This window comes from Aphanomyces invadans (genome assembly GCF_000520115.1).
Source record: "Aphanomyces invadans strain NJM9701 unplaced genomic scaffold supercont1.60, whole genome shotgun sequence".
NCBI classification, from domain to species: Eukaryota; Oomycota; class Saprolegniomycetes; order Saprolegniales; family Verrucalvaceae; genus Aphanomyces; species Aphanomyces invadans.
In genome coordinates this window covers 235,287-260,666 of record NW_008580205.1, presented here as the reverse complement: position 1 = coordinate 260,666, position 25,380 = coordinate 235,287, and the positions used below count along the sequence as shown (strand labels likewise).

At 57.8% G+C, this 25,380-nt stretch overlaps 15 protein-coding genes across 25 annotated transcripts; 8 read left to right on the top strand and 7 right to left on the bottom strand.

Moving 5' to 3' along the window:
• Positions 1 to 1,246, top strand: H310_14067 (hypothetical protein). 3 transcript variants are annotated; one of them, XM_008881804.1, is made up of 5 exons: positions 1 to 260; positions 306 to 783; positions 830 to 921; positions 970 to 1,047; positions 1,089 to 1,246. In XM_008881804.1, exons 1-5 carry the CDS (start codon positions 162 to 164, stop codon positions 1,134 to 1,136), a joined length of 795 nt encoding a protein of 264 aa, XP_008880026.1. In that variant the 5' UTR covers positions 1 to 161; the 3' UTR covers positions 1,137 to 1,246. The 3 variants fall into 3 exon arrangements, with proteins under 3 accessions (XP_008880026.1, XP_008880028.1, XP_008880027.1); XM_008881806.1 differs by having other exon boundaries at positions 306 to 921; XM_008881805.1 differs by having other exon boundaries at positions 1 to 783.
• H310_14066 lies at positions 777 to 2,371 on the bottom strand. Of its 2 annotated transcripts, XM_008881802.1 has the most exons (4): positions 1,940 to 2,371; positions 1,586 to 1,892; positions 1,322 to 1,534; positions 777 to 1,270 (listed from the first exon to the last, which is right to left on the bottom strand). In XM_008881802.1, the coding sequence occupies exons 1-4, from the start codon at positions 2,362 to 2,364 to the stop codon at positions 1,172 to 1,174; spliced, it is 1,044 nt and encodes a 347-aa protein (XP_008880024.1). In that variant the 5' UTR covers positions 2,365 to 2,371; the 3' UTR covers positions 777 to 1,171. The 2 variants fall into 2 exon arrangements, with proteins under 2 accessions (XP_008880024.1, XP_008880025.1); XM_008881803.1 differs by lacking the exon at positions 777 to 1,270 and having other exon boundaries at positions 1,273 to 1,534.
• Positions 2,372 to 3,355: 984 nt separating this feature from the next.
• On the bottom strand, positions 3,356 to 4,172 carry H310_14065 (hypothetical protein). The gene is made up of 4 exons (XM_008881801.1): positions 4,012 to 4,172; positions 3,834 to 3,969; positions 3,691 to 3,787; positions 3,356 to 3,637 (listed from the first exon to the last, which is right to left on the bottom strand). Exons 1-4 carry the CDS (start codon positions 4,150 to 4,152, stop codon positions 3,382 to 3,384), a joined length of 630 nt encoding a protein of 209 aa, XP_008880023.1. The 5' UTR covers positions 4,153 to 4,172; the 3' UTR covers positions 3,356 to 3,381.
• Positions 4,173 to 4,311: 139 nt separating this feature from the next.
• H310_14064 (hypothetical protein) lies at positions 4,312 to 5,265 on the top strand. Its single transcript, XM_008881800.1, has 3 exons — positions 4,312 to 4,721; positions 4,772 to 5,001; positions 5,061 to 5,265. The coding sequence occupies exons 1-3, from the start codon at positions 4,415 to 4,417 to the stop codon at positions 5,208 to 5,210; spliced, it is 687 nt and encodes a 228-aa protein (XP_008880022.1). The 5' UTR covers positions 4,312 to 4,414; the 3' UTR covers positions 5,211 to 5,265.
• A 53-nt stretch (positions 5,266 to 5,318) lies between these two features.
• On the bottom strand, positions 5,319 to 8,126 carry H310_14062 (hypothetical protein). Of its 3 annotated transcripts, XM_008881796.1 has the most exons (9): positions 7,868 to 8,126; positions 7,727 to 7,807; positions 7,528 to 7,659; positions 7,365 to 7,479; positions 7,189 to 7,315; positions 7,025 to 7,141; positions 6,719 to 6,977; positions 6,436 to 6,672; positions 5,319 to 6,392 (listed from the first exon to the last, which is right to left on the bottom strand). In XM_008881796.1, exons 1-9 carry the CDS (start codon positions 8,087 to 8,089, stop codon positions 6,264 to 6,266), a joined length of 1,419 nt encoding a protein of 472 aa, XP_008880018.1. In that variant the 5' UTR covers positions 8,090 to 8,126; the 3' UTR covers positions 5,319 to 6,263. The 3 variants fall into 3 exon arrangements, with proteins under 3 accessions (XP_008880018.1, XP_008880019.1, XP_008880020.1); XM_008881797.1 differs by having other exon boundaries at positions 6,436 to 6,977; XM_008881798.1 differs by having other exon boundaries at positions 5,319 to 6,672.
• H310_14063 (hypothetical protein) lies at positions 5,356 to 6,194 on the top strand (the record flags this gene model as incomplete). Its single annotated transcript, XM_008881799.1, has 4 exons — positions 5,356 to 5,601; positions 5,649 to 5,843; positions 5,929 to 5,993; positions 6,032 to 6,194. The coding sequence occupies 4 exons, from the start codon at positions 5,356 to 5,358 to the stop codon at positions 6,192 to 6,194; spliced, it is 669 nt and encodes a 222-aa protein (XP_008880021.1).
• Positions 8,127 to 8,159: 33 nt separating the features above from the next.
• H310_14061 (hypothetical protein) lies at positions 8,160 to 10,380 on the bottom strand. 4 transcript variants are annotated; one of them, XM_008881793.1, is made up of 10 exons: positions 10,157 to 10,380; positions 10,003 to 10,082; positions 9,870 to 9,959; positions 9,571 to 9,823; positions 9,339 to 9,521; positions 9,040 to 9,287; positions 8,901 to 8,988; positions 8,644 to 8,854; positions 8,403 to 8,593; positions 8,160 to 8,357 (listed from the first exon to the last, which is right to left on the bottom strand). In XM_008881793.1, the coding sequence occupies exons 1-10, from the start codon at positions 10,359 to 10,361 to the stop codon at positions 8,254 to 8,256; spliced, it is 1,653 nt and encodes a 550-aa protein (XP_008880015.1). In that variant the 5' UTR covers positions 10,362 to 10,380; the 3' UTR covers positions 8,160 to 8,253. The 4 variants fall into 4 exon arrangements, with proteins under 4 accessions (XP_008880015.1, XP_008880016.1, XP_008880014.1 ...); XM_008881794.1 differs by having other exon boundaries at positions 10,003 to 10,058; XM_008881792.1 differs by having other exon boundaries at positions 9,040 to 9,521.
• Positions 10,381 to 10,676: 296 nt separating this feature from the next.
• Positions 10,677 to 11,248, top strand: H310_14060 (hypothetical protein; the record flags this gene model as incomplete). Its single annotated transcript, XM_008881791.1, has 4 exons — positions 10,677 to 10,850; positions 10,911 to 10,937; positions 10,993 to 11,060; positions 11,113 to 11,248. 4 exons carry the CDS (start codon positions 10,677 to 10,679, stop codon positions 11,246 to 11,248), a joined length of 405 nt encoding a protein of 134 aa, XP_008880013.1.
• Positions 11,249 to 11,861: 613 nt separating this feature from the next.
• H310_14059 (hypothetical protein) lies at positions 11,862 to 12,377 on the bottom strand (the record flags this gene model as incomplete). Its single annotated transcript, XM_008881790.1, has 4 exons — positions 11,862 to 11,942; positions 12,000 to 12,077; positions 12,132 to 12,236; positions 12,285 to 12,377. 4 exons carry the CDS (start codon positions 12,375 to 12,377, stop codon positions 11,862 to 11,864), a joined length of 357 nt encoding a protein of 118 aa, XP_008880012.1.
• Positions 12,378 to 12,570: 193 nt separating this feature from the next.
• H310_14058 (hypothetical protein) lies at positions 12,571 to 13,390 on the top strand (the record flags this gene model as incomplete). The annotated part of the gene is made up of 2 exons (XM_008881789.1): positions 12,571 to 12,683; positions 13,054 to 13,390. 2 exons carry the CDS (start codon positions 12,571 to 12,573, stop codon positions 13,388 to 13,390), a joined length of 450 nt encoding a protein of 149 aa, XP_008880011.1.
• A 2,176-nt stretch (positions 13,391 to 15,566) lies between these two features.
• Positions 15,567 to 16,402, top strand: H310_14057 (hypothetical protein; the record flags this gene model as incomplete). The annotated part of the gene is made up of 1 exon (XM_008881788.1): positions 15,567 to 16,402. The coding sequence occupies one exon, from the start codon at positions 15,567 to 15,569 to the stop codon at positions 16,122 to 16,124; it is 558 nt and encodes a 185-aa protein (XP_008880010.1). The 3' UTR covers positions 16,125 to 16,402.
• A 918-nt stretch (positions 16,403 to 17,320) lies between these two features.
• On the top strand, positions 17,321 to 19,765 carry H310_14056 (hypothetical protein). Its single transcript, XM_008881787.1, has 3 exons — positions 17,321 to 17,377; positions 17,461 to 17,554; positions 17,608 to 19,765. The coding sequence occupies exons 1-3, from the start codon at positions 17,355 to 17,357 to the stop codon at positions 19,075 to 19,077; spliced, it is 1,587 nt and encodes a 528-aa protein (XP_008880009.1). The 5' UTR covers positions 17,321 to 17,354; the 3' UTR covers positions 19,078 to 19,765.
• Positions 19,766 to 19,921: 156 nt separating this feature from the next.
• H310_14055 lies at positions 19,922 to 21,831 on the top strand. Of its 2 annotated transcripts, XM_008881785.1 has the most exons (5): positions 19,922 to 20,183; positions 20,231 to 20,430; positions 20,480 to 20,967; positions 21,025 to 21,217; positions 21,268 to 21,831. In XM_008881785.1, the coding sequence occupies exons 1-5, from the start codon at positions 19,951 to 19,953 to the stop codon at positions 21,660 to 21,662; spliced, it is 1,509 nt and encodes a 502-aa protein (XP_008880007.1). In that variant the 5' UTR covers positions 19,922 to 19,950; the 3' UTR covers positions 21,663 to 21,831. The 2 variants fall into 2 exon arrangements, with proteins under 2 accessions (XP_008880007.1, XP_008880008.1); XM_008881786.1 differs by having other exon boundaries at positions 19,922 to 20,430.
• H310_14054 (hypothetical protein) lies at positions 21,579 to 22,655 on the bottom strand. The gene is made up of 5 exons (XM_008881784.1): positions 22,422 to 22,655; positions 22,286 to 22,367; positions 22,022 to 22,236; positions 21,876 to 21,977; positions 21,579 to 21,831 (listed from the first exon to the last, which is right to left on the bottom strand). The coding sequence occupies exons 1-5, from the start codon at positions 22,649 to 22,651 to the stop codon at positions 21,681 to 21,683; spliced, it is 780 nt and encodes a 259-aa protein (XP_008880006.1). The 5' UTR covers positions 22,652 to 22,655; the 3' UTR covers positions 21,579 to 21,680.
• A 319-nt stretch (positions 22,656 to 22,974) lies between these two features.
• Positions 22,975 to 25,186, bottom strand: H310_14053. 2 transcript variants are annotated; one of them, XM_008881782.1, is made up of 5 exons: positions 24,644 to 25,133; positions 24,367 to 24,596; positions 24,166 to 24,305; positions 23,878 to 24,105; positions 22,975 to 23,673 (listed from the first exon to the last, which is right to left on the bottom strand). In XM_008881782.1, the coding sequence occupies exons 1-5, from the start codon at positions 25,093 to 25,095 to the stop codon at positions 23,122 to 23,124; spliced, it is 1,602 nt and encodes a 533-aa protein (XP_008880004.1). In that variant the 5' UTR covers positions 25,096 to 25,133; the 3' UTR covers positions 22,975 to 23,121. The 2 variants fall into 2 exon arrangements, with proteins under 2 accessions (XP_008880004.1, XP_008880005.1); XM_008881783.1 differs by having other exon boundaries at positions 24,367 to 25,186.
• Positions 25,187 to 25,380: the final 194 nt, after the last annotated feature.

Here is a 25,380-nt window from a genome sequence, read left to right as displayed (position 1 = left end):
CAGGAGGGGCGGCCTCTTGAACACGTCGACAGCGGCGGCATTGACCGCGCTCGTTCAAACCAAACGCTCTCGACAATGAAAGACGACGGCGACGGCCAAAGGCGGTGCCGAAACACCCCCTGGGACGTGGCTGCGCCAAGTGCCATAAATAGATAACTGCAATGGGCGCGGCGAACGGTGTCCTGCAGGTTGAAGCCGAGCGCCCGTTGGACGCGAGCGACGTCAATACCCCTCGTGGCGAATCGGCCAAACAGGAAGTGGTAGGCGGTGCCGGTGACGTTCGCGAGGCATGTCACCCCGTGTAGATGCGGCTCCGAGCGCTCTTGGCCGAGTCGACCAAAAGCTATCCACCGCCTCAAGCGGCGACGGGCCTCCCCCCGCTGTTTGCGCGGTATGCCGAGCGCATCTTCCTCGAAGTCGACGTCGACCAGAGCGGCTACTTGAGCTACGACGAGCTGTGGAACTTGATTCAAAACAAGATGAGTCTCGGCCTCACGCCCGACGCGATTGAATCCATCAAGGCACAGAGCGGCCTTGAATCGGGCACCGACGTGAGCTGGCAGCAGTTTTTGACCATGCTGCCGGAGCTGCTCAAGCTGCAACTGCGCCAGAGCGAGGCATCTGCGGCCGACTGGTGCGAGCTGTCCACCGACGATGGTGCGGTCTACTACTACAACAAGCGAACGCAGCTGTCGCAGTGGGAAAAGCCGACGTGGGACTTGCCCGCCGACATGCAAGCCGACATGGTGCAAGTATTCCAAGCAGCGGACAAAGACGGCAGCGGTTGCCCTTGACGCCGCATGCGCACACGCTGACATGACCTGCGTAGGCTTTTTGAGCTGGGACGAGTTTGGCAGCTGCCTGCGCCACCAACTCCACCTCGAGCTCTCGGACACCCAACTCAACGCGCTTCAGACCCAGGTGCGCATATGCACATATGCGACTCTCAAGTTGACGAGGTCGGCGCAGGTCGTGGTCCAGCCGAATTGCGGCGTGTCCTGGAATGACTTTGTCCGCGCCGCGCCAGATCTACTCAGCAACTGGCTCGTACGTGGCATGGTCCAGCCTCATTCCTCATGCGATGTTAGTGGCAGGCCAGTGCCACTGCAAGTGTCTCGCCTGCCGCCGACGCTTGAGCATTGTCGAGAGGAAGAGGCTGGTAGCATGTTGTTCAATACTTGATCGACACTACACACGACTGGTCGATCGCGTTGTCATGCAAGGCGTCGACGACGGCCGACTCGAGCGTGCGGAGAAACAGCATCTTGGTCTACAACGGCCTCGACGATGAAGTTTACGTCCCCGAGGCGGCTTCACGCACCTCCTTGAGCTCGGCGACTTCGGCTGGAGACATGACATTTTTCGCCGCCGGACGATGTGGCTTTTGCTGCTGGGTGTCGCCTTCGGGCCCTTGTGCGTTGCCATTGAATTCCAGTTGCTGCAACCGAAAGCGGATTCGAGGCTCTGGCGCATGCAGTTTCTCGGCCACGTACGCTTCCATCGACTTGCCGCGGGGCAGTCGCATCTTTCCTTGCTACAAAACAGTGTGCGATCGAACGAAGATGGGATGGTCGGGTGGACGTACCTGCAACAGCTTGGCGAGGATCGTTAAATAGGCGACTTCAGCATCGCTCCATGGCTCTTGCTGCGGTCGAAGGGGCAGCATGAGGTGGAAGAGGCTGTTCTTGTCGAATCCGTACACATAATACGTTGCAACCCAGTCGACAATGCCTTGATGCGCCACGACACAAACGTCCTTTCCTGTCGTCAATCGCGCAATGCTAGAGGCCGTTCGCGGAGGCGGTGGCGCCGCGGCGGCGTGTGGCTGTCGCCCGCATCGCTTCGATCGTCCCTTTGTGCGTTGAGGATGCAACGACGTGGACGGCGTAGCTCTATCATGGCATGTGGGGTCGGAAGCACATTGGCAGAGGAATCGTACGGTGTCAACGAATGCGTTGGGGGGGTTGTTGTCGAGAGAAGCAGGGACGTGGACGGCACGAGTTCAAGTTGATCGAGTGGAGGCGGAGCATGGCGATGTAATGACGGAGGACTATTGCTCGACATGACGTCTTGCATGCTCATTTTGCGCTTCCGTGACTTTATCTTGCCGACGAAGGGCGACGTTGGCGCCGCCGGCCTGCTTAGACTTGGATGATGTGTAAGGTCTGTCAACGGTGGTAATCGGTATGACGTGTGCGACGACGTCATCGGATTTGACCGGAGTCGCGGCAGCGCGATCGTGTCGTCCGACGTTTCTTCGCTTGCACTCCCATCACTACTTTTCCTCGCAAGATCCGGCCGTTCACTGCCGCTCTCGTCCTTCCGCCTCCATGCGTCGTCGGCGGCAGGCGCGGCAATGGGCATTCTCCACGTCTTGCGAGTCTGGTGGTCCTGCGGATCGGCGCGCGCGTGTTTTTGTCACCCATGTTCATGTCTTCCGTCCTGATGTACCGGCGGAGGCGTTTGGCGTCCCTCCTGGCGAGTGGTCCTATTGGTCCATTTCCCCTCGATACAATCATCAAGACTATTTTGCCTTGGTGTCTCATCCATGGTTCAGACGCATTGGTGCAAGAATTCGTTCCCAGAAACTGCGTAGTCCCTGTATCGGGTGCGACGGCAAACGCACGTGGCTATGCTGGCATGGACGCGCCTTGCAATTCATGCAGCGGAGTGGGTTGGCAACAGCAGCGACTGCACGTGGGTCGAGTGCTGCGTGAGAAAAACGCGCCGGGACCAGGATATCAAAATATAGAGGGTTACCGAAACCACAAGTGCCAGGGCTCGCGACACCGACACTTGCTTTGTCAAAAGGTTTTTATTTATAGAGGGGAAGAACGAAGCGAAGGCGATTGTGCACCATGCTGAACAACGTGGGAAATCAATTCATAGCGGATATTAATTTATACAGTCGATCCACAAGATCGCAAGATGCGCAGCAATGACCACGCGGCCTCGTCGACGCCGGCGGCGGATCGGATGCGGCAATCCCCAGGAAGCAGAAGTAACGCGTCCATAGGAAGCTGGCAGCATGTATCCGACGCCGCCAGCAGTACGGATGAGCCCACCACCCAATAGCATTGGCACGATGCACTACCTGTCGTACCCGACTACACGGTGGGTGTGTCATTTCACGGCAACGACGACGTCTCATCCATGCATGGAGTAGATGATGTTTGTCTGCGGCGATGGTGCCATCACCCAGCCTCCTCATATTGTGGAGACGTGGATTGAAGCCAAATGCAATCACCTCCGATCCATGAAAAAGCGCGGCGCATCGCTGGATGCCATCTTGCAGGAAGTCCAGGTCCTGCTTGCGTGGACGCGACATTTACGGCACTTGCGTCGTGCTACGTCATGACAAATCTCAAAGCACATTCCATTTTATCTCGATTTCCTGACAACGCGCTGTCGGTAGTACTCGTCCACGACTCTCGTCGTGTCGGTGGGCTCATGCACGAGAATGGACTGGTGGAGATCCCACGTCTTGTCCAGGTATACTTGTGCTGCGTGGCAAACGCTGTGCATTTCTTCGCTTCGGAGAATATGTGCGCGCTTTGTCTCGTCCGTAATGATCCGCTGCGCGCGCTTGAACTTGCCTTGTGCCATGGCTCCATACGCAAGGTTGATCCGGCATTTGCTACACTGGCAAGAGTGGAGTGAGTGCGTCCAGAGGAGAATTCGGCAACGAGCCTCGTCAAGATGGGGTCCTGTAGGCCTTGGGACACGCATATTTGGAGCTGTGCCATGAGTTTTGCTTGGTTTAAATGCCGACACAGAAAATACCCGCCTACCATGTGCATGAGGGAGAAAGACCTCGATCGAGGCAAACATACCGCCCAACGTCGAGATATACGCATTTGCCGTGACGAGCGATACGACGGCATTCGTGAATCGAGTTACTCTATAGACCCAACTCATGTAGAGCGGAAACCTGGACGATGCAAATACAATCGTTGGAGTCGAGTGTCCCTGCACACTGTCGTCAGTTGACAAAGACCCTGCCGTGTCTACCTCCAACTGCGGGACAAGCCGACGCAGGTACTCCATGTCGCCGCTGTTTTTCAAGTACTCCATGAGGTATGGGTCGTACACACACACATGCGGCGCCTTCTTCCTTCCATCGACCACACGAAGACTACTTCCCATGGCCATCTCGCGAAAATGCCGTCGCTTTCTCTTGGGTTTTGTATACCACAAGTCATCGTTTGATTGGCTCGATTCGCATTAACCGGATATACTATTTGATTGGTCGACTTGGATATATCCGGATACGATTCCGCCGGTTTCATCGAGTCAACGGCGTTATGTTGCGCCGACAACTCCCAAATCGTCGAGGTGCGTCGCAAGTGCCGCCGCCACCGCCCATTTCAGAACCACGGCGCTTCCATCGTGGTCCCTTCCTTCTTACGCTCCCATGGAATCGTCTGCGACCGCTGAGCTGGGGGCCTTCGCATTCTTCAAGAAACTCGTTCACTACCTGTCGCTCGTGATCTCGTTCTGCCTGGTTCTGCTGGCCGTACTTGGCTTTCAACAGCTCAGCCAGTCGCGCGTGAGCAGCTTTGAGCAAGTCGAGTCGACGACTAGCGATGGGTGCCTCTTGTTTCTCGGTGTCACGTTTGGCGCCCTGCTCTTTCTTGGCGAGTACAAGTGGGAGCTGTTTTTCTACTTCTTCGGATTCTTGCGCTACCGCTTCGGCCGCTCGATTCTCTACGCTGTGTCTGGTACACTTACCATGCCAGATATCAGCCCTCCATCTCATGTGGTCATGCAGGCATCATGACAATCCTCATGGGGCGCACTCGGTCGTCGTGCACTGGATGCACCACGTACAGCCTTCTCATCGCCGAAGGCGTCGGACTGCTCGTAATTGCCGTGTTCCAACTCGTGTCCATCGTGGTCTTTGGCAACAACACAGCCCCACAACCACCACAAGCGCCCGCGAGAACCGAGAAGCGAACGGACAGCGGGTCAAAGGCTGCTTTGGTGCCCCTCTCCCAGCGCGTAAGTCATCTCAAACCCGTGACTATTGCAGCAGCGACCTGAATGGCAACTTGGCCCAGGAGATCAACCTCAAGTCGGTTGCGATATCCCAAACATCCGCGGCACCAGCCCCACCCCCGACTTCACCTTTTGAAACCAAACTGCAGGCAAAGCCCCCATCACCGACTTCGCCCAAGAACCCGAACATGCCATCGTGGATGCAAGCCTAGCAAAGTTGAGCCAGCAAATTCGTTCAAATATGTATATACATGACACATTCGTCGATGTGTTGCGCCGACGACTTATGGTGGGTCAACGGTATTTTTAGCGTGTGCAGAGCGCTTGCCCATTACACGCAAGTGCCAACTCCATGTCATGGGGGCAGGTGCGTCAGCGCATGCCAACCACCGCCGGCGCGCGCTGATACGATGGCACAACCAACATGCACACGTTTCGCTCACGACGCAGCTGGCCCTGGCGTTTGGTGATGCGAGTTTGGCCATTTCAACTGCAGCCGTCGCAGAAGTCCTCCGACAGTACTGCATCCTGCCGTCGTCGTGCACTCTCGACCAAGTTCGTGAAGCGCTGCACGCCCTTGGATGCGAATACCATGCCCCTGCGGTAACGACCATGCGCATTCATTTGGTTAAGCCGTGTGCATGCGGCAGGACGTCCACGATGTCCGGCACCTGATCGACTACTTTGCTCCATCCGTTCTCTGCAAGGACGTCCCACGGCATAGCATGCATGCAGCTTGCAAGACGGGGAACCTCGATGCAGCTATCGCAGCGGTCCAGATGAATCCAGCTGCGTGGCACGACGTGGACGCGTTTGGAAACCTGCCACTCTACTACGCCAGTGTTGTGCCAGACCAGTGGACCTCGAGCTTATCCACGTCATGACTAGTTATGTGGTCATGCCAATTGTGTGCGTTGGCTGCTGGGCCAGTACAACGACGCCGCGGCCAGCTCGTCTGTTGGCTGGCCGGCGCTGTCCGCTGCCGATCGTCTTCGGTACCAAGTCGTGGTCATTTTGCCTCACTTTGAAGTAGATGCGCCACCAATGCATTGACGCCTCAAGTCAAGGCCCTGCTCGAGACCAACGATCCATCTCCCCTCGCGCTTCGCCACGACGTGCTCAACGTTTTCACCGACGACAACGATGTCCTTTGGGACGGTGCACTGGCCTCCATGTTTGACGGCGAAACCCAATAGCTCTACGGGCCGCTGCGTTGTGAGCAGGACTTCCGTCGACCTTGGCCAGAGTTGGCACTTTCACCGCTTTCATTGATTTCGTATAAATGCACGAACAGCGTCGCCGCCGGCTTTGGTCACAACCAGGCGCAAGTGCATGGCATCGTGCCAAAGAAGAACGCCCATGTCTTCTGCGTGCTTGACGACCGCGTCGAAATCCTACCCCGAGCAAAAGCGTCGCCCGTCTTGGTCGATATCATACCTCGTTCGCGACGTCGACAAGCTCGCCTGGCTCAAACTTGATGCGGTTGCGCTCGCGCTGCCACAGATACAATTGATCGGCAATGTTCTCTGGGATCACGGGCGAGTTGCCGAGCATCTTGGGATGGGCGTGCTGCATGAGGAAGTCGTAGATCTGTTCGGCCGAGATCCCATTCGAGAGCGCCGACCGGATGCTTTCTCGCGTCAAAAACCCCACGGCCAGATTCGGGAGCCGCGCCTACGATACCTTGCATCACACATCCCACGTCGTCCGCCGCCAGTACCACAATGTCGACAAACACACTGAGCATCGCAATGTGCAGCGACGACTGCGTGTATGCGTACACCTTGAAGTTGGTCTCGACCACAATCAGCAAACTCGAGTCTGCGCGAGCTGGGCTAGCACTCGGCAGTCTCGACTTGGACGGGTCGGCGGCGTAGTTGGTGATGTGGTCCAGGCCCTGGGACATGGTCATGTTGGCGCGCGTCTGGCCCAGCATGCCTCCGAAGATCAGGTTGACGGCAAGGCTCGTCGTGTAGAATCTACTCGGCTTCACGTGAGCCGCGCGATCCGATCCCTGCGACATCACCTTGTCGCTTTCGCTCCTCGACGATAGAGGAGCCCAAGCTCGACCAGATCGCCGAGCAACTGCTGCTGGTTCCTCGTCAAGTCGGCCACGGCGTAGTACTCGTTCATGCGGCAGTAGCTACGACGACAATCGATACGCGCGGCACCGCACGACGTCGAACTTGCCTCATTTGAAACAAAAACTGGAGCATCTCGTCCGCCGGCAAGATGCCCTTGCGATCAATGTCTTTCATGTACTCGAGAACGAAAATCCATGTCTGGGCATGGATGTCCTTGAGCATAAACTCGTATCCTGCGCACGAGCGTGAGCCCATTAGCGACGATCGAATGCAACTTTGCACCCGTGTCGGTGATGTGGAGCGCTCGAGAGTCCGACTTGGACGGCTGCATCAGTTTTGTGTGCTCTAAAATTCCAATCACCGTCGCGGGAGGCGCCGCCACGGCTGTCGATCCAACCTTAGAATGTGCTGGTAAGGGCGGGTCAGACATATATCAAGGACGCACCATGAAATGCAACACGGAATCCCATCGCTTTCGTGCATACAGCTCGAGTTCAACCGCGGGAATGGGTTTCTCTGCCGGCAGTTTGCTGCGTCCTGCCTCCCATGGACTCCCACCCAGCGAACTCAGCGCTTTCTGCACGAAATATACGTCATGGGTGCAGAATTTGATGCTCGGCATGAGAGAAGCAGGACGAATGTACCTTTAGCTGCTCTTGGAAAACGGGATTCAAGACGTAGTCGAGGCTGCCCTGAACAACGCGTAGGACTCGCAGATGTCGCAGCTAACGCATGCACGATCAATGGCGCATCACAAAGCCATGAGATCATCCGAACGCATGCACCTTCTCAATCGCCGCGGTCATTTTGTCCTGGGCTGCGTCTTGGACCCAATGGAGAATGGCGTCGTGGGCGTACGTTGCATGGTTCGAAAACAGGAGCCGCATCACGATCTGCTGGGCCAGGGGGCTCAAGCTCTGGAAGACAGCTTGACAAGCCCACGCATCCTGGTACAATCGATCCACGCTGCCGCCAGGAAGCGACCCCAAGAACTCGAACGCGTTCATCTCGCTCGCGTTGTGGCAATCACACCCTCGAAGGCTGCGGTGTATATTAAATGAGAGGTTCATACAATACTAACTTGTACAAGGTATATATTTAAAGAGGTTATCAAAACATCCGAGCTAGAGGCGATCTGGTATGGATTTATAGAGGGTATCCATTGTTGCAGTTACGTGTGGTCGATTTCCAGTTTCAACACGCTCTGCAACAGCGCGTCGGCCGTGTCTCGACCGCCGCTGTCCCGAAGCACCACAGCTTCTTCCACGTCCAGTTCTGCAAAGGGATGAGAATCGCGCACTCGGCTGCGTGACAGCCCACCTGGAGTTGCCTTGTTCGATCCTTGCATCGACGAGTTGGTGTTCGGCCGCACGAGCATGAAGTTTTCGTGCTCGTTCTCAACATATGCAGGGATTCGCGCACGAAGGGTCGCGTCCAAAAGGCGGTTGTTGTCTCGGATGCGCACCGACACGTATTGCCTTGTGACGCTCGCAACTTGGTGCGTGATGGTGCTGCAAGTACCTTTTCCCATCATAAACACGACCGATGTCGACCCACTCACCTAACATATTGCTGCAGCATGCTTTCAACCGATCCCTGGTCGCGCATCATCTTCTCCACTAGTTTCTGTAACCCCGCGACCTTTTTCTTGGACTCGTCACTCGCGTCGGCCGCTTGCATCACGCGGGTTTCCATCAAGGCGACGCTCTCGATCGCATTCTTTGTGTCTTGCATCACGTGCTTCATCTGCGTCTGTATCTGGTGCAACATTCCTACTCGTCTTTTCAGCTTGCCGATTGCCACTCTCTGGGCGCTTACTATCCGTTGATAAGGCCTGTGCATGGTTCCCCGGTGACGTTGCCGTGTTAGTCGATGCCGCTTTCTTCTGAAGTTGGGCGACTTGTGTCTGCATTCGCCATGAGAGACCCATCTGGAGAAAATCGCGGTCGAGTCTTACCGCTAGCGACTCCACTTGTGTCTGGCTCGCATGCCACGAGCCGCACAGCCCCTCGAGCTGCTGAAGCCATTCCGCATGCGCATCAAATTGCCCCATCATCCGCGCTTCCAAGCCCATTCGGTGCTTGGCTTCTTGGGCACATCGGTCTTCGAACCACTGCTTGGTGTTTTGAACGCCCATGTCGGTCTCACTCGCGACAAGGCTCAGGATGTCATCGTATTGCATCGCTGTCATGGATTTGAATCGACCTAGTGTGGCAGCAGTGTGAGAGACGCCGCCATCAGGTTGTTTTGCGCAACCTCCAATGTCGTTCAAAATGTGCTGCTCCATGCTCGACATGGCGCTGCTCATCTGTTTGTTCATGGCCGTCTCGAGCTTGACTGTGGCCGCCGCCAGCTTTTGGTCAAATTCATCGCGCAGCTCTTGAAGCAGCGGCTTGGGCAATGCAATGCCGCCTGGCTTCCCCGCCGCATTCTTGCCCGCTACGTTGTGCATGCACATCATGCCAATGTTGTCATAATGACATCGTACTGGGAACTGTGCCGAGAGATTTGCACAGCTGCGCCATTTGCGACTGAAACGCTGATTGCCGCCCTTCCAACGTGGACACACGGTCGGACAGCGCGCTGACGGTGGGGGACGCGGCTTGGTCGACGGCGGGAGTGGCCGGCTTGTCGCGTTCCTGCAATAGCTGCTGGATCTGCTGCTGCATGGCGGCAACAGTCGACTGAAGCGCAGCAACGTCGTCGCTGCATGAGCATCTGCCCGCCGACGTGGCTTGCACCTAAGGCAATCGTCAAGTACTGCGGACAACAAGCGCCGGCGAGTACCATTGGCTTTAGTTGACGTCGCATGCGCATTCCGATGACATCGACCAGTTCCATGACCTTCATGTCAATATCCTGTGTGTCATGTTCCTCCTACAGCATCACCATGAGCCGAGTAACGATGGACGCGGCACACCGCGTAAAACGCCGACGACGACCGCGTCGACCCAATCGCGCCATGCAACGCACCGCCTGGAACGCCATGCAACGCGCCGCCTGGAATGGTCCCGTCAGATCCGTGTATTCGCTTGCATCGAGAAAGGAAGGGCCATGAAGAGCATTGCGCGTACCGACAGATGGCGATGGGTGCGGCCCCAAGTCGAGGAGACCGACGTCATACGCGAGGCCTGTCGAGTGGCCCAGCATGCCACCGCCGGTATTGGAGAGCGCGTAGCTATCGTGGGCCATCGGAGATGCAGTCGCATGGTGATGCGATGGAAAGTGGCTCCACGTGCCTCGGTTGTGCTGCACGTTCATCGGTTTCTTGCCGCCCATGTCGCCTTCGTCAACAACGACCAATGCAGATTGCCATCCTGGACGACGATTTTACCACCCGGGTTTTATTATCCGGATGATGAGATCGACTCGGATTGGCCGACGCTCGTTGACTCCCGTTCGCGATTGGTTCAAAACGTGCATTTTATCCAATCCAATTCCATGATTTCGTTGGAGAATGCATTTGATTGGACAATATTCCTTCGAAAAGTATACCCATGAATCCACATTGGAAGGCCATGATTGGTTGTAATGATAAACATATGAACCAATTGTATAGCGTTGAAGGATGGTCGAACCTCACTTGACGAGATCATGCGAGCGGCGTGGATGATGGCAGCGGCGGTTGCCGCCTCCAACGATTGCGCGACGTTGGGATATGGAAATGCACCGACTTGCAAGGAATGCCACGACGTCGACAACGCTTCGCGAGCCGCATGCCTCGGTTGCTGCGTCCCGGCTGCGACATTCCCCCAACTGAAGATTCAAGTGTGCTCGTGATCTCTTCGTCGGCATCCTGCAATCGTAAACTTCATCGATGCGCACAAGGATGCTACGCCCGGCTTCTCTGTCCAGGTACGGCTCACTTTTCTCCCCCATGGACGGTTCATCTCATGTGTCGCGGGAACAGTACAAGCGCGGCAACTTGCCAACTCTCCTCATGTACGACGAAAACGAGGAATTGCAGGACTCTGTCATGTACGTGCTTGAAGCACCACCCACAACGGCCGCGCTCACGATAACGATGTAGCGTCGTTTCTTGGGACCAACCGTCCCTCGATGCGTACCTGGCCCTCCACTTGAAGCCGTCTCCCACCGTCATTGCAGCGCATGAAGCTCACGTTCTCGCCATGCGTGCGCAAGCTGGACGTTCGGACGAGCTCTAGAGCGGTACCTTAAGCATCCGAAGGGGGATACCGTGTTGCGAGACAGAGCTGGCATGACATGAAGCACGTCAACCTCACACGAGGGGTTGCTTCGTTGACACAGCCGCCTCGTGCCGCACTCCTTCTGCTCTTGAACCCGCATACCGCTAAGAACGATTTTCCTTCGACAATGAGCAACGATGTTGGCCAAACATTGAGCGGCCCACATCGCGTCGAGTCCATCCCTATGCCACTCCGATCGTAGCATGATGGGCTCCAACAAGTCTTGGCATGACCTGTTCTCCATCGCGCGAGATACGCAACTCTCCCTGCCAGCGTTAGCCACGCACTCGATCCCAGTTGCATGGCCACATCGATAAAACGAGACGTCGGGATGGCTTTTGACCCGGTCCTGCTTGAGAGCACTCGACAACGTTTTCATCGTTTTCAACGTCAAGGGAGCTGGCTGCATGAGCTCGACGGAACTAGCCCCAAGAAGCGTCGACGCTGGAAAGAGTCGTCTGTCGGTGCCAAGGATGGTGTCTGTCGTGAAAACGGCTCCGATGCACGCGGAATACGACTTTGTGTTATGGCACAGGTGGCCTGCTTCGCAACACACGCGCGTGAAAGGAGGCTAGGAGCTCTCTGGCCGCAGCTCGGCTTGCCGAGGGCTGGCTTTGGCAAGATTGACAACAAATCGCGGCTTGAGATGTCCCTGCCGAATGATCGTAAGGGGTCAAATTTCGAGAGGAGGAGGAGGACGAGTGCGTACGGGGGAAGACGGTGTCGGGTCGGATGCCCGCAGCTGCCGCACAGTCTCAACATGCGACTTTCGCTTGGTCGTGACCGGCTAACATAACACACCACTGGTCAAGCCGTCCGACTGTTCAATGGGCGGACGCACAGCACTGGCAGCATCGTCGTCGTCTGGGACTTGGAGGTCTTCTTCGCACACGATCCGTGTGATGCCAGACGACAGCGCCGGGAGTGGAATCAACCGGTGAAAGGCCTACCATCGCGGCGGTGGTTCAGCGTGCCTCGTCTCGAAAGCAAGTACATGAAGGAGGTCGTAGTCTTCGCGACTGAGCACAATGTCGTGGCTAGAGTCGTCGGCAACGTCGTTTAAGTCGGTGGACGTTTGCATCGCCATCGACCGATTGGAAAAACAACAGCTTTCCACGTAACGCCTAGCAGTTACACGTCAACGGATCTGCTCGAGCATCCCCCCCTCGAAGCCGCCCCGAGATGTGCGCGACAAGTCGCCTTGCCTGGTTCCTCGCCATGGCTTTGCCATGCGAGCGCTGCGAACTTTACAGCGCTAGGACTGGGCAATGGGACCAAGCATGGATCGCATTAGTCTCGAGCACCGCATGTCCCACCAGAGTCATGCCACGAATTATCAAGCCGTTCCCCATGTCCACATCGAGCCACCGAAAGGAAAAATCGTTGCGAATGTGTAAGCACGACCTGCTTGTTTGCGTTGTAGGAGAGTGCGCCATGGCAGCATGCAGGATAAGTTTGGTGTCGGTACTTTGCCAGAGTTGTGATGCATGGACCAAATAGTTGTCCAGGTTTTCGTGCGAGCATCGAGACAACGCGATGCTCCATGTCAAAGGTAGTCGACGCACTTTGGTGTCGTCCGCTTTGAACATCCAGCGTCCACCACAGTCGACAAACTGGGTTGTGGCCCAAACAAACCGTTCCCGTGCATGGAGAACCACGGATGAACGAGCAGGATCGAGCGACTAGCATGGCCATGGCCATGGCTGGCTACTGTTCTGGACGCTGCTCACTCTGGTCTCCACACTGTCTGGCTCACGATGTAGGAATTGCCAGCAAACAAGACTCCACCACGTACATCACGACGGGCACCTTCCCGACACCAAATCAACCTCCGTCCACGAAATGGACCGTCGCTACCCGACGACGTTCATGGTGATGGAATCGCTCGTGTTCGCACACATGCTCCTCGTGGGGCGAATGGACCCCACCGACCCCCTGGCCGTCCACGACGAGCACAAGGCGGACGTCCTGGCGTTTGACTGGACGGAACGAGCCGACACGATCGTCGGGGATTTCGCGATTCGGTGGGCAGAACGCCACGTGGCGGCAGCCGAGATGCTGACGGACCACGCGATCATGGGGCTGGTCGACGGGTTCTAAAGTCGTCTCGACACGACCTACGACAGTGCCCAAGGCACCATGACCGATGTGCTGGAGCCGACGGCCGTGAAGTCTATGTTGCAGCCCCCACCGGACGTGCACAACGTTTTCGTCGAGAAATTGTGTGTACTGCGGCGCCCCGCGCGCATGGCACTGCTGGAGCACGTTGCCTCGATCGAGTTGAAGCGCCCGCCTCGCAAAGACATGGCCAGCTTCGTCCAAGAAATCACGACTTGTTTGGGCGCTCGCAATCAAACACTACACGCCGACGGGAGCGTCCGTCGGCGGCGTTTGCGGTCAGTTTTTCGAAATGGGCTCAGCACCAAAGCATGACGGGAAAATTTTGGCCCATCCACGTGCAGCCTTGTCGAATCTCGTGGAGGCCGCTCGACCACGACGTGCTGGGGTACGGGAGCGCCTGGCCGTTGTTGTCGGGCGGTGAAGGAAGCGTGGTTGTCGGGCCAAGGTTTCGTCGGGCGCGACGAAATTCCCGGAGGAAGAATTCGCGGGCATCCCGACCAAGATCTGGTTGGTCGTCAGTTCCATGCGCCGACCGCCGCGATCGCCCTCGCCTCCTCCGATGTCCCCATCCATGAATTCATCTCCGTACGAGGGACGCCCCGCGGGGCCACTGTCATCCCAACGTGGCTGCAACCCGTTTGGGTGTTGCACGGCTCTCGTTCGCAATTCATGTTCCCACTCATGTCGTTCACCATGGACGCTTCCTGGCGCGTATGTACTCAACTCACTGCCGCGCCAGGTGCGTCAATCTCGGCCGTCGAGCTGGCTCAGGTAAACCACCTGACCAACTGGCGCGTCGCCCACGTGCTTCTCAAGAGCTCTTCGCTGCATCCCTGGCGACAGAGTACCATTTCAGGTTGCATGCGACATCCGACCACTTCCTCTTACACAGCCTCCTCCCTTCCCTAGACTGGCCAACACAATCGCGCAGACGCCCAGGACGGGTGAGGAGGTCGAGGAGGTCGCCGCCTTGCCCTTCGACTGCGCCAAGTACCAGTAGATGGACATGGGTGGGTGCTGGCTAAAGCTCGCCCCCCTCGGCGGTGGCGGCGCGAGGTCCTCCATCGCTGCGACGGCCGCCGTGTGCGACCGTCGATGGCCTGTCGAATGTTATTTGAACCGATGACGTGACAGAGGACAACTGGGGGCGATATGTCGCTGCGTGCTCCGCTGCCACTCTAGCCCGGCTACGAGCGACACCGCCGGCCTCGAGATGGAGAGGGATCGCAGGACCAGAGCCACCTCTGCGGCTCTGTCCAACCGTCCACATGGCGGGTTCTTCGTCTGCCTCGTCTCCTTGATATCACCACGTCACGACTCATGCGAATCTTGCCAACAACTAGCCTCTCGCATCACGCGCAAGTCGCATTGGTCTGGTGGGTTGGACATCGCGGGAGACACCGCGATGTCCTGCCCGTCCGTTGACGCGCGATCGATTGCTGTCATGTCCACCACCGCGCCATGCATCGACTGTCGGCAACGACGCGCCGCGATCGACGGGTTCGAATCATCGAACCGTTGCACGCGGAATCGTGGAGCCAGTGCACCCTCGGACGATGTCGCAACGGACGTGCGTCTGTCTCGTCATTCGTCCAGGCTGCGGCCCATCCCTGCACCGTGCGCGCCCGCGATGCTTCCATCGACGTCCCGCATCCTCCACCCGCCTCGCATACCCCGGTGGCGCCGCTCGTCGCCGGCACGCACGCTCCCGTTATCCGGATGACAAAAGCGGGTGCGTGTGGCAAAAAAGAGGCGTTGCTGCGACGAGGGGCGTGCGTCTGTCACACAAAACCCGGCGCTGCGCCGCCGGCGCGGAACGTGTCGAGCCCGCGGTCCGGCCACTGGGGTGGCTGCTGCCGTGGCGCACGGCGCTGGATCTGCGTGTGACGCCAACGTCAGCTTGGTGGCTTCACCGCGTCATGCCTGGCAAAGATACGCCACCACCCACCGTCGTCGGGTGGTGTGGCGTTCATGGTGTTTCTGGTCCGCCACACTGCAAGTAGTAGCACACGAGAGAGAGAGAGAACGTGGTGTGACTCGCCCACGCGAAGTTCTCGCCTCAGTTGCGAGTAGCCCCGTCGGTGCAGTGGCCGACGTGCATTGTCCAACGACGCGCTCCGGTCCGGCGCCGCGCACGCCGCCAGCGTGCCGAGAGATGCTGCAGCCAGGCACTTACGCCCGCACGCGCGCGCATGTACGGTACCACGCCACACGGTACGGTACGTCCACCCCCGTTTTTGTCACGACGGAATGCCCCGTTGCAACTGGTGGAATCTTGGCGTCCCACGCTGAAAATCCCACGGCGGATGACACCAGTTGCCAATTTGCCACGCGCCGAGCAAGCCAAAACATGCCCCACTTCGCCCTTGCCGCGTCCGTCGCGCCGCTGCCTGCGCGGATACGGACGTCGTTTGCGTCGCCTTCGTTTGGCGAAGCGTTCAAGATGCTTGTGAAACAGACGCTCTACAAGTCGGGCGAGTCGTTTGTGTCGTCGCATGCTGCGTGCCGTCCTGTCGAGCCTGTCCACCGATCCGGGTGCAGTCAACCGATTGAAATCGACTGGAACCGACGCCGAACGCACTCGCTTGACGAAATGGACGCGCGAGACATGCACATTGGACGAAAACTCGTCGTCGACGACGACGACGACATGTGGACGTGTGCAAGCCCCGTCGGCGTCGACGACGATTGCATCTTTGCCCTCGAGTTATAGTCGCTCGCCCCGCGACCCGACTTTGCCTAATTTATCAACACGTTGCCTTTCCTTTTGTTGTGGACCACGAACTCCTCGGCGCCTCTCCTTCGTTTCGTGGACCATGCTCGTCGTCGCGCGCGCGCGCGTCTCCCACCGCGGTGTCGACACGCCCTTTTTATGGAAACCGCCACAAGTGACTGGAAGTTTGTAAGGTGGTCGGCACGTTGCCCTCGACCAATCCCCGCGCTTCATTTGAACCCGAGAATATAAAATACGCCATACTTTTTTATTCCAAGTTGCCCGCGTCCCATACAACTCTCGTATATATACATATTTATATTTATATATGTAATTATCGACGACAAAAAGTGCGCCGACGTTTCTATATTTGCACGTTTGGGAAATTGTTCAATATCGAATCGCCTCCATATATTTGGAGCAATTGCTGACGAATCTTGCAAGTCGTCGACACACGCGTCATGCAGCGCTGCGATCTTGTCGGAATGCCCGCGAAGGGCGACGCCGGGATGAGAGCGGCGTCGGCCGCAATCTGGTCTTGTCGGAAGATGTTTCGCGTCTCGATGGCCCCATTTGCCCCGACCCACGATAGAACCGGCGTGTCTGCGCAACTGGGTACTCCATGCATGTGTGTGGGTGCAATATCACAAAGAAAGGACCGCAGCACCGGGGACGGGTGACCCAAGCAACGCCGCCTCGAATGTGTGTACATGGTTCACTCCCGCCCACGTCATGCGACCAGCGCCACCGTGTCATGACGCGAGGGGGGCTTCAACGAACCAGCCACCCACAATGCTGATACTGCAGCACCACCTTTGTGTCTTTGCCAAGGCGGATGAGGCGGAGGACGGGGGCGCATGGACGGGGCTCCATCTCAAGAGGGGATTGCCCCCCTACCCCCGGTGGAATTTTTGATGTTGTCGGAACTATTCGAGAGTGCAGCGGCATGGGCCGAAAACGAATGCTTGGGAGGATTTGTGTTGGCCAGGTCTGCAGCTGCCGCGGCGATTCTCTTACGGGGGGGGCATGGGGCTCTGCACCGACTGCCAAGGCCATTGGAATTGGATGTCAAGCACAATTAGGACTTTACCACGTAAATCAGGACAATATTGGCCTCGTAGTTGGTGCAATTTCAGGTTGATTTCGGAACCGAAACATGCGGATGGTGGATATCCGGACGAACTGTCCCAGTTTGGCGGGAGCGTCGCAGGTGTTGTGGAGAAGGCCAGGATGGCGCGGCAGCCCAAGTCCAGGTACATGCGAGCGTCCTCTCCGTGATGACGCAATGGAGCTTTCGTGAGCAACTCGACATGGTGGTGATGCAGGTCATACGTAGGAACCAGCTGAATCAAAGCCTTGTGGGCACTACTTTCGACACGCCGAGGTCTGGCGTTGTCTACTCATATAACCCAGCGACATTCAAATTCAAGGTAGGACGCCGGTCGTGCGGAATCCTTTCCATCGATCCCCGTGTCATGTGTAGGTTCGCATGCACATGAGCTCGGACGTTGACGTGGAACTCTCGCGAGGGGAAGTGCTCAAACTCATCAACGAGTCGCAGGCGCCGCCAAAGTCGATCCTCGCCTCAAAAGATTGCAACCACCCGCTAGTCGGTACACGGCTCGCCATGCCTTTCGGACCGCTCAACGAAGAAATCACCGGTACCGTGTTGTACTATGTGCCGCCTCCATCGAACACATACTGCGTGCGCTTTCTCAACGGTGTGGTCAAGTACGTCAAGGACTACATGATCGATCGCGGTGACGGCGACCCCATTTCTCCTCGAGTCCCACCCAGCTCCTTTCGTGCTCCTTCGCCGCCGCGTGAAGTCGACAGTGGCGACGGCCTCATCAGATCAACTGACGCTCCTGTACGAATGGAGCGGCCATCAGTCTCGCCGTCGAAGAGCTCGAAGCACCAGGTCATCGACTTGACCTTTTCCGACTCGGACGACTCGGACAGCATGACCCGTTCTCTATCGCTGGCGACAACGCTCGGTCCTACGTCCTCTCGGCGCCGCGACCCTCTGCGTTCCAAGCTTCAGAATCGTCGACGCGTCATTGAAAGCTGCAGCGACAGTGACGACAATGTAGAAGATGTCATGCCTGTCGGTGGGCTGCATCCTCCCGAGTCAGCCTTTGATGCCGCGGCGCGGTATGCCAAGCAGAAAAAGTCGAAGAAGTCAAGCCCATCCGCCGCTTCATCCGACTCGTCCTCGGACGACGAGAATGGTCGACGGCATCGCGTGACCTTCAACAAGTTTTCGTATGCATCGTCCAGCGAAGAAGAACGGCGGGAGCGGCGTCGGCGGCGGCGGGAAAAAATCACATTGACCAACTCCACGCGCCGACCAGGCCACGTCGAGCCTCTCTCTCCACGGCATGAGTTTGCGTGCTGCGCTGCTCGCGCGCCGCTGCACTCGCACGCTTCGCCGTCGTCGATGCCACGACCTACGATATACGTGCCACCGCCCGTTTCGCCCTCGACTACACACCAGTCGAGCTCTCACCCACGGCCTTCGCCAGTGGCCCCATCCACTCATTCTCTCGACGCAGCGGACTTCATTCGTAAGCGCCAAGAACACCAGATGAACCGAGAGCGGCGAATGCAGGCCGAGAAGGCCGCCGCGGTCCATGCCCACCGCCTCAAACAAACCAAAGTCCAATCGCACAAAGCCCGCGCGTGCCAAGAAGCCGAAGCACGCGAGCGAGAGCGGCTCGCGGCCGAGCACATTGCAAAGCGACGTAAACACGAAGGCGAACGCGCGCGCCGCAAGCGCCAGCAGTTGCGGCGACTCGCCGAAGCCAAGGCATTGCGCCATCAACAACGCGGGATGGCGCACGAGCGTGCATTGGAGGAAGAGGTCGTCGTCGATGGGACGGCCATGCCGCGGTACCTGCCTCGAGACGGCGCTGCGCCCGCCCTCCAAGAGCGAGAAGTCATGTGGTGTTGATGCCATTGCGCGGGAAAGCATGTTGCCGCATGGCCGACATGAAATGGTTTTGATTCACCGTAATGAACATGGAAAGTTATTTAGCCCCTAGCCGGCTCGCATAACCGATTTCCTGACGGCATTCCATGTCCCCACGCTTCCTCGTCAAACGCTTGGAACGCAATGGGACGTGTTTGAAGATGGGTCGTTCGGAGTCTCGGCGTGGGGCTCGCCAGGCGTTCGAGCGCGTAAAGACATGGCCAAAGGTTGTCCACAGAGCATCAGTGGAGAGCGAGGAACTGCGGCATTGCCACCACTTGGTCCTCCGAAAGCGGTGGCACTTTCTGCCGATCGATGTCCCAAGTGTTGTTGGCAATAGTCGACGCCGCGATTCAGTTGCGGTCGGCGGCCACTGCGCAAAGGTGACCGGGAAGTTTGCCGTCGACCACGACAAGATTTCTGCATGGCAAGCACGAACGCCGCCTGTGACGTCTATCTTTCGAGCTCGGATACTTGGGCACCGAATGAAGGTTCATGGCTGTTGCCGCGACGAGCTTCGGTGAACGGTCGTGGCTGTTTGGTAGTATACGTGCACATCTTGCCTTGGCACAGCGCGAGCGTTTGACACCTTTCCAACAGACAGCGCATGCCTTCATCCAAGGAGTTGCGACAAGGTCGCATCTCCCTCTGGAATCGCCGCGGGTTTCCATGCGATCAAGATATCCGGATCACATTCGCCATAACCGGATGTATTTTCCCGGTTTTATCCGGATCCGTTCAAGATATCCGGATATACCACATCCGGATCACATTCGCCATAACCGGATGTGTTTTCAGGGCATTATCCGGATGATTCGTAAGAATAGACAAAGTTGTGTCGCGTGTGTCGACGACATGGCGGTTGACGGAGGCGCGGCGGCCGCGACGACGGCAGAAGCGTCCTTCTCCAGCACCACTCTCTCGCACACGGGGACGGCATTCATTTCAGCGATTGAACCCTGCATGCAACGTTCTGTAGACGACACGTCGCTGAATGGCCTGGCGCCGATTCGGCCGTCAACTTTCTTGTACAGCCATCCCACCTGCGTCCGACACCGCGTGAAAGGACACCCGGAGCGCCCCGAACGGTGGAATTCTCCATGGTGCAGGGATGCTGATCTTTGACGATGGCTAGAGTCCAAGTCATTCTCGACCGCTTGGTCGATGTGTTTCCGATGATTCCGCACGTCACGACTGCACCGCAAGCGACATTAGAGCAACTCCACGCGTTTCACACACCCCTTCACGTGAACTCAGTGTTGAAGTGGTGCGGCAAAATCGAACGCTCCATGGAGGAACTGGACCGCCTCGCGACGGACTCCCGCCCTGCTTCGGGTACGCCGCGCGATTCATCTCGTCATCGTGCAATGATTGTAACATGTAGCTGCGCGGCGAGATGTCTTGAAGCAGTACTCTTGCCTAGATATCGATGGCGACACGACCATCATGCGCTACACTCGCGAGGCAGCGTTGCATGCCGCGGGCGCCGCGTGTGCTGCCGTTGACGCCGTCATGACCGGAGCATGTACAAATGCATTTTGCGCGGTTCGACCGCCAGGGCATCACGCCGAACCTCACAAAGCAATGGGGTTCTGCTTCTTCAACAACATCGGCGTCGCGGCGATGCATGCCATTCACGCGCACGGCGTCCGGCGAGTGGCCATCGTGGACTTTGACGTGCACCACGGCAACGGCACCGACACCAAAGCGCGGCGAGCAGCACCGGGCGAGCTGCTGTACATATCGACGCATCAAAAGCCTCCTTGCTTTCCAGGCACGGGCATCGCTGCCGACAACACGAGCAATGTGTGCAATGTCGAGATGGACGAGTCGACATCATCGGCCACGTTTCGAAGCAAGTTTGTCGACCACGTGCGTCGAACGATGCTGCTTCATGCACAAATTGCATGTCCTCACGCGGTCGGCTAGGTCGAGCCCAAGCTGCTGGCGTACAATCCCGAGCTGCTCTTGATCAGCGCTGGCTTTGACGCCCACCGCGACGACCCGCTCGCCAACGTGAACCTCACGGCCGACGACTTTTACTGGGTCACGTCGCGTTTGGTGGACGCTGCGATCGCAGGCGCATCTTGCCGTGGCCGCATCGTGTCTGTGCTGGAAGGAGGTGAGTTGGCTCCGATGCCGACGACTTGCCAGACGTTGTCGGCGTCGTAGGCTACCATCTTCGTGCGCTCGCAGACTCGGCGGAAGCGCACGTTCGCGCGCTGACGGAATGTTTTCGCGCGCTGCCCGCCCCCCACGACGACCAGATCGTCGCAGTTGAGCTGTGCCAAGGGATGGAACGAGTGACCGTTTGCGACGCGCTCCGACCATCCCTGCGCTTGACGCTCTCGAGCGTCCACTGCAAGGCCAAGCATCTCAAAACCGTCGTGGTCGTGCTCGCCGGCGGCATGGACGTCGAAGCGCAATGGATGCAGCTGCGTCAAGCGGCGGCGGCGAAGCTCAACATGAAAAAGTCGCACAAGCTCCGGACAAAGGAGGGTCGCGTTGTTGAGGCGGCCGACGCGCTGCTGGCGCTCGCCAACGACGCCGTGTTATACATGTCGTAGTTTATCGCACGAGTCGCTCTACTTTGGCGCGGAGAGGAGGCTCTCGAGGTTGGCCTTGAGCTGGTCGTTGGCCTTTTTGAGGATGTCGACTTCATCGTTGTGCTTCTTCTCATCCGACAAGCGCTTCTCTTCTTCGCGTTTTTGAATCGCATCGCAGCGCAGTTTAAGCCTACCCGTCGTCTGTTCATGCCATCACACATCGACCGAACGTACTCTTCGACCTGCGCGATGAGCTCGTTCCGGTCCGTCTCGAGCTGCTTGAGCTTTTGCTCGGCGTCGAGCTTCTTCTGCTCCGCCATGAGCGCCTTCCGCATCCTGCGCCACACGTCGAGGAGCCCACGAGATGGGACACGCCGTACCCGAATGCAATGCTGCTTTCGTACAGCGTCTGGTACGCAGCAATCGTCATGCGTATTTCGACGCGCACTCGAAGCAGCAAGAGCCCGCGTTCGGCGCAGTTGATTGTAATTTGACGGATCAACTCGTCAAAGCACTGCGCGTATAGCTCTTCGCGCACAGGACAAATCCCCGTCTCGCGCGCTTGCTTTTGCTGGAGGCGCATGTCGAGTTGCTCCTACGGCGTCGCATGACGCCACGACGCGTAGGACGAGAGGGAGCTGAACCTGAAGGTTGATCACGTCCAGCCGAGTCGCGGGCGTGCTGCTCACGTACTGGACCCACAGCTGGCCATCCTCTGTCCATTCCCTACGAGCGAGCCCGACATCAGGTTGTAGAGAATGAAGTTGTGCGAAGCCCGACTTGGGAGGTAAAATCGAGTTGAGGATATCTTCGGTTTGGCTCGAGCTCGCGTTTGCAATCGATGGAATCCCGCCCGACGCTTGTTTGGTCGGGGTCGACACATGCGACTCGGCGGTGGCTCCCTTGGCGGTCTTTCCTTTCTTCCCAGAATGGCCGCCCTTCTTGTCCTTGGTCGTGCTGATCAAGATCGGGCTGTCGTACTTGACGAGCGAGCTGTGCGGCGGCAGCATTTTCTCCAAGTTTGGAATGCGAGCCTGAAAGGTCGCGACCTGTTACAACGTATACGGTATCGAATTGAAGAGGTTCTCCCCTGACGCGGCCGCGGCACCACGGGACGGCATCCGCCCTGTGGAACGCCGCATCGCGATGGGATAGCGGCAGTATGAACAAAGAACGAAGCGATGCCATGGATCTCTCGTCCTCCACTTTGTCGTGCCGAGCAACTGCACAGAACACTGGAATGTGTGACCCCGTCCCCGCCACATTGATCCTGTGTGCATCGACTGTCGTCTGCCACGACGAGGGCGTCTTGCCATCCAGGCGGAAGAGCCATGCCTGCAGCGGCGACACTCGTTCATGCCCACCACCCGTCTTTCGACAACGTCACAGACGACAAGATCGACGTGGCGAGCTAATACCATCATTGCAATCCTGCCACCACCACGCATCATCATCATCCCATCGATTCCATCCTGTTGCTTTACTCGGCCTTGGATTCAAGCTTGAGAATCTTGCCGACGGCAATCGTCTTGCCTTCATCTCGCAACGTCAAGCGCCCCATTTGCGGCAGCGTATCAAACGTTTCGACGCACACCGTCTGCTCCACTTCGATGCGGCACACGACGCTCTGGCCGGCCTTGGCAAACATGACCTTCTTCTTGAGCGCTTCGCCCGTCTTGGGATCAATCGGTCGCAGCAACTTGGTGATCGTGCACTCTTGCGCAATCGTGTGGCAATGCAGAATCGCCTTGTACCCCGCCGTGAGCAGCGGTCGGTGCTCGAGCGCCTCCACAAACGCGATCTGCGCCACAATCTTGGTCACGCTCTTGGCGGCGTCGGCTTCCGCGTGGTTCACAATGACAAAGCCCTTGGTCACGTCCTCCAGCCCGCACGTCAACCGCATCGTGACGTTCTCGCCCGGCTTAGCCGTGCGCACCGGCTTGTCGTTGATGTAGACTTGGGCCACCGTCGTGCGCAAACTCGTCGGCTTGAGAACGATCTTGGCGCCGGTCGTCAACACCCCCGACTCGACCTGCCGCGAGCACATGGTCAGCGGACAATGAAGCATCGCTCCAGCGCACCCACATCCAGAACGCAAACCACACGCATCACAAAGGCGCAAAAAAAACACCAGCGCGCGCTGCCATCGTCGTGCGGAGCACGACGCTCAAGGGGCTTGGCCACTTGCACGCAACATGGAGCGATTCCAAACAACGCCAGCGCACAGTCAACGTACCTTGCCGAGAACGATCGTGCCGCGTTCTTGGTACCGATCCAAGACGGGGACTCGGAGAGGGCCTTGAGGATTGCGGCCGGGGATCGTGAGCGAGTCGAGCGTATCGATCAAGCTCTCGCCTTCATACCACGCCGCCTTGGCGGAATCCACCTTGACCTTGATGTTATCGCCGGCCAAGCCCGAGATCGGGATGAACATCACGTCGCGCTTGACGGCATATCCGCAACCCTACGGCGTCGCTCAAGTGGTGCCCGCACGTGCATGTCATGATGGAGAGCGACGTTGTACTCGAAGAAACGGACGGAGTTTGTCTGCGCACTCATCAAAGCGTTCCTTCGCCCACTTGGCTTCGTCCATCTTGTTGATGACAACGATGAGCTTGTTAATGCCGAGCGTCTTGGCAAGCATCGCGTGTTCGCGCGTTTGCCCTGGGAAGCGGACATGAGCCGTCGGCAAGCAGCGTGACGAGATATGCAGCACGACGCGTACCACCACGTTCGAATCCCGTTTCGAATTCGCCCTTGCGCGCAGAAATGACAAGGATGCCAACGTCGGCTTGGGCGGCGCCTTGAATCATGTTGGGTACGTAGTTCTTGTGGCCGGGCGCGTCGAGGATCGTGAAGCGTTTGTTCGGCGTGTCGAATTGCGCGCGGCCGACTTCGACGGTCTTACCCTTGGCTCGTTCTTCTTCGCCCGTGTCCATGATAAACGCGAGAAACCTACCGTTCGTGAGTTGCAGAAAAGACAGGGCGTCGACAAGGTGTACCAAGAGTCGCGGTTGCGCGCCTTCGCTTCCTTTTCAAAGCGTTCGATCGTTCGCTTGTCCACTTGGTCCATCAGGTACAAGATGTTTCCGGACAAAGTCGACTTGCCGGCATCGACGTGGCCGATCAAGACAACGTTGATGTGTTCGCGGGGATCTTCTTCCCCAATTTCTTCGTCGGTCAACGGTTCAAAGTCGTCATCTGCAACAGCATCTTCCACGGGCGCGGGAGCAGCGACAGGAGCAGGGGGTTTCTTCTCTTCGACGACAGGCGTGGCGGCCGGAGCGGCTTGTTTGGGCGACACAACAGCCGGAGCGGGCGGGGCCGCGACAGGAGGTGCAGGCGGAGCTGGAGCAGGCTTCGGCTTGGGGAGGATTTGCGAAGGCACCGGCGGCGTCCATGACGAAGCAGCCGGGTTGAACGTGAACGCCTTGGCGTTCGGGTTGAGGCTCATCGTGCTGCTGTCGCGATTTCGAGTTTGGTTGGATGCCGCATGGGAACGTCTCGCTGAATTTTAAAACATTCTTTGGAGGAATGTATGCACCTTTTAATAAAAACCAGCATGAATGGACCAATCAATCGTTTGGAATGACACCATTTCAACCAATCCAATGTTGTCTTTAGCACATAGGACGGCTAGCAGAATGGTCATGGAAGGCGGCCCACGCTGCATCGCGGGGGCGCAGTTTGTGCTGGGTCGCGCTCTGAAACAGCCTGCGTGAAGCGAGGGGACCCAGTG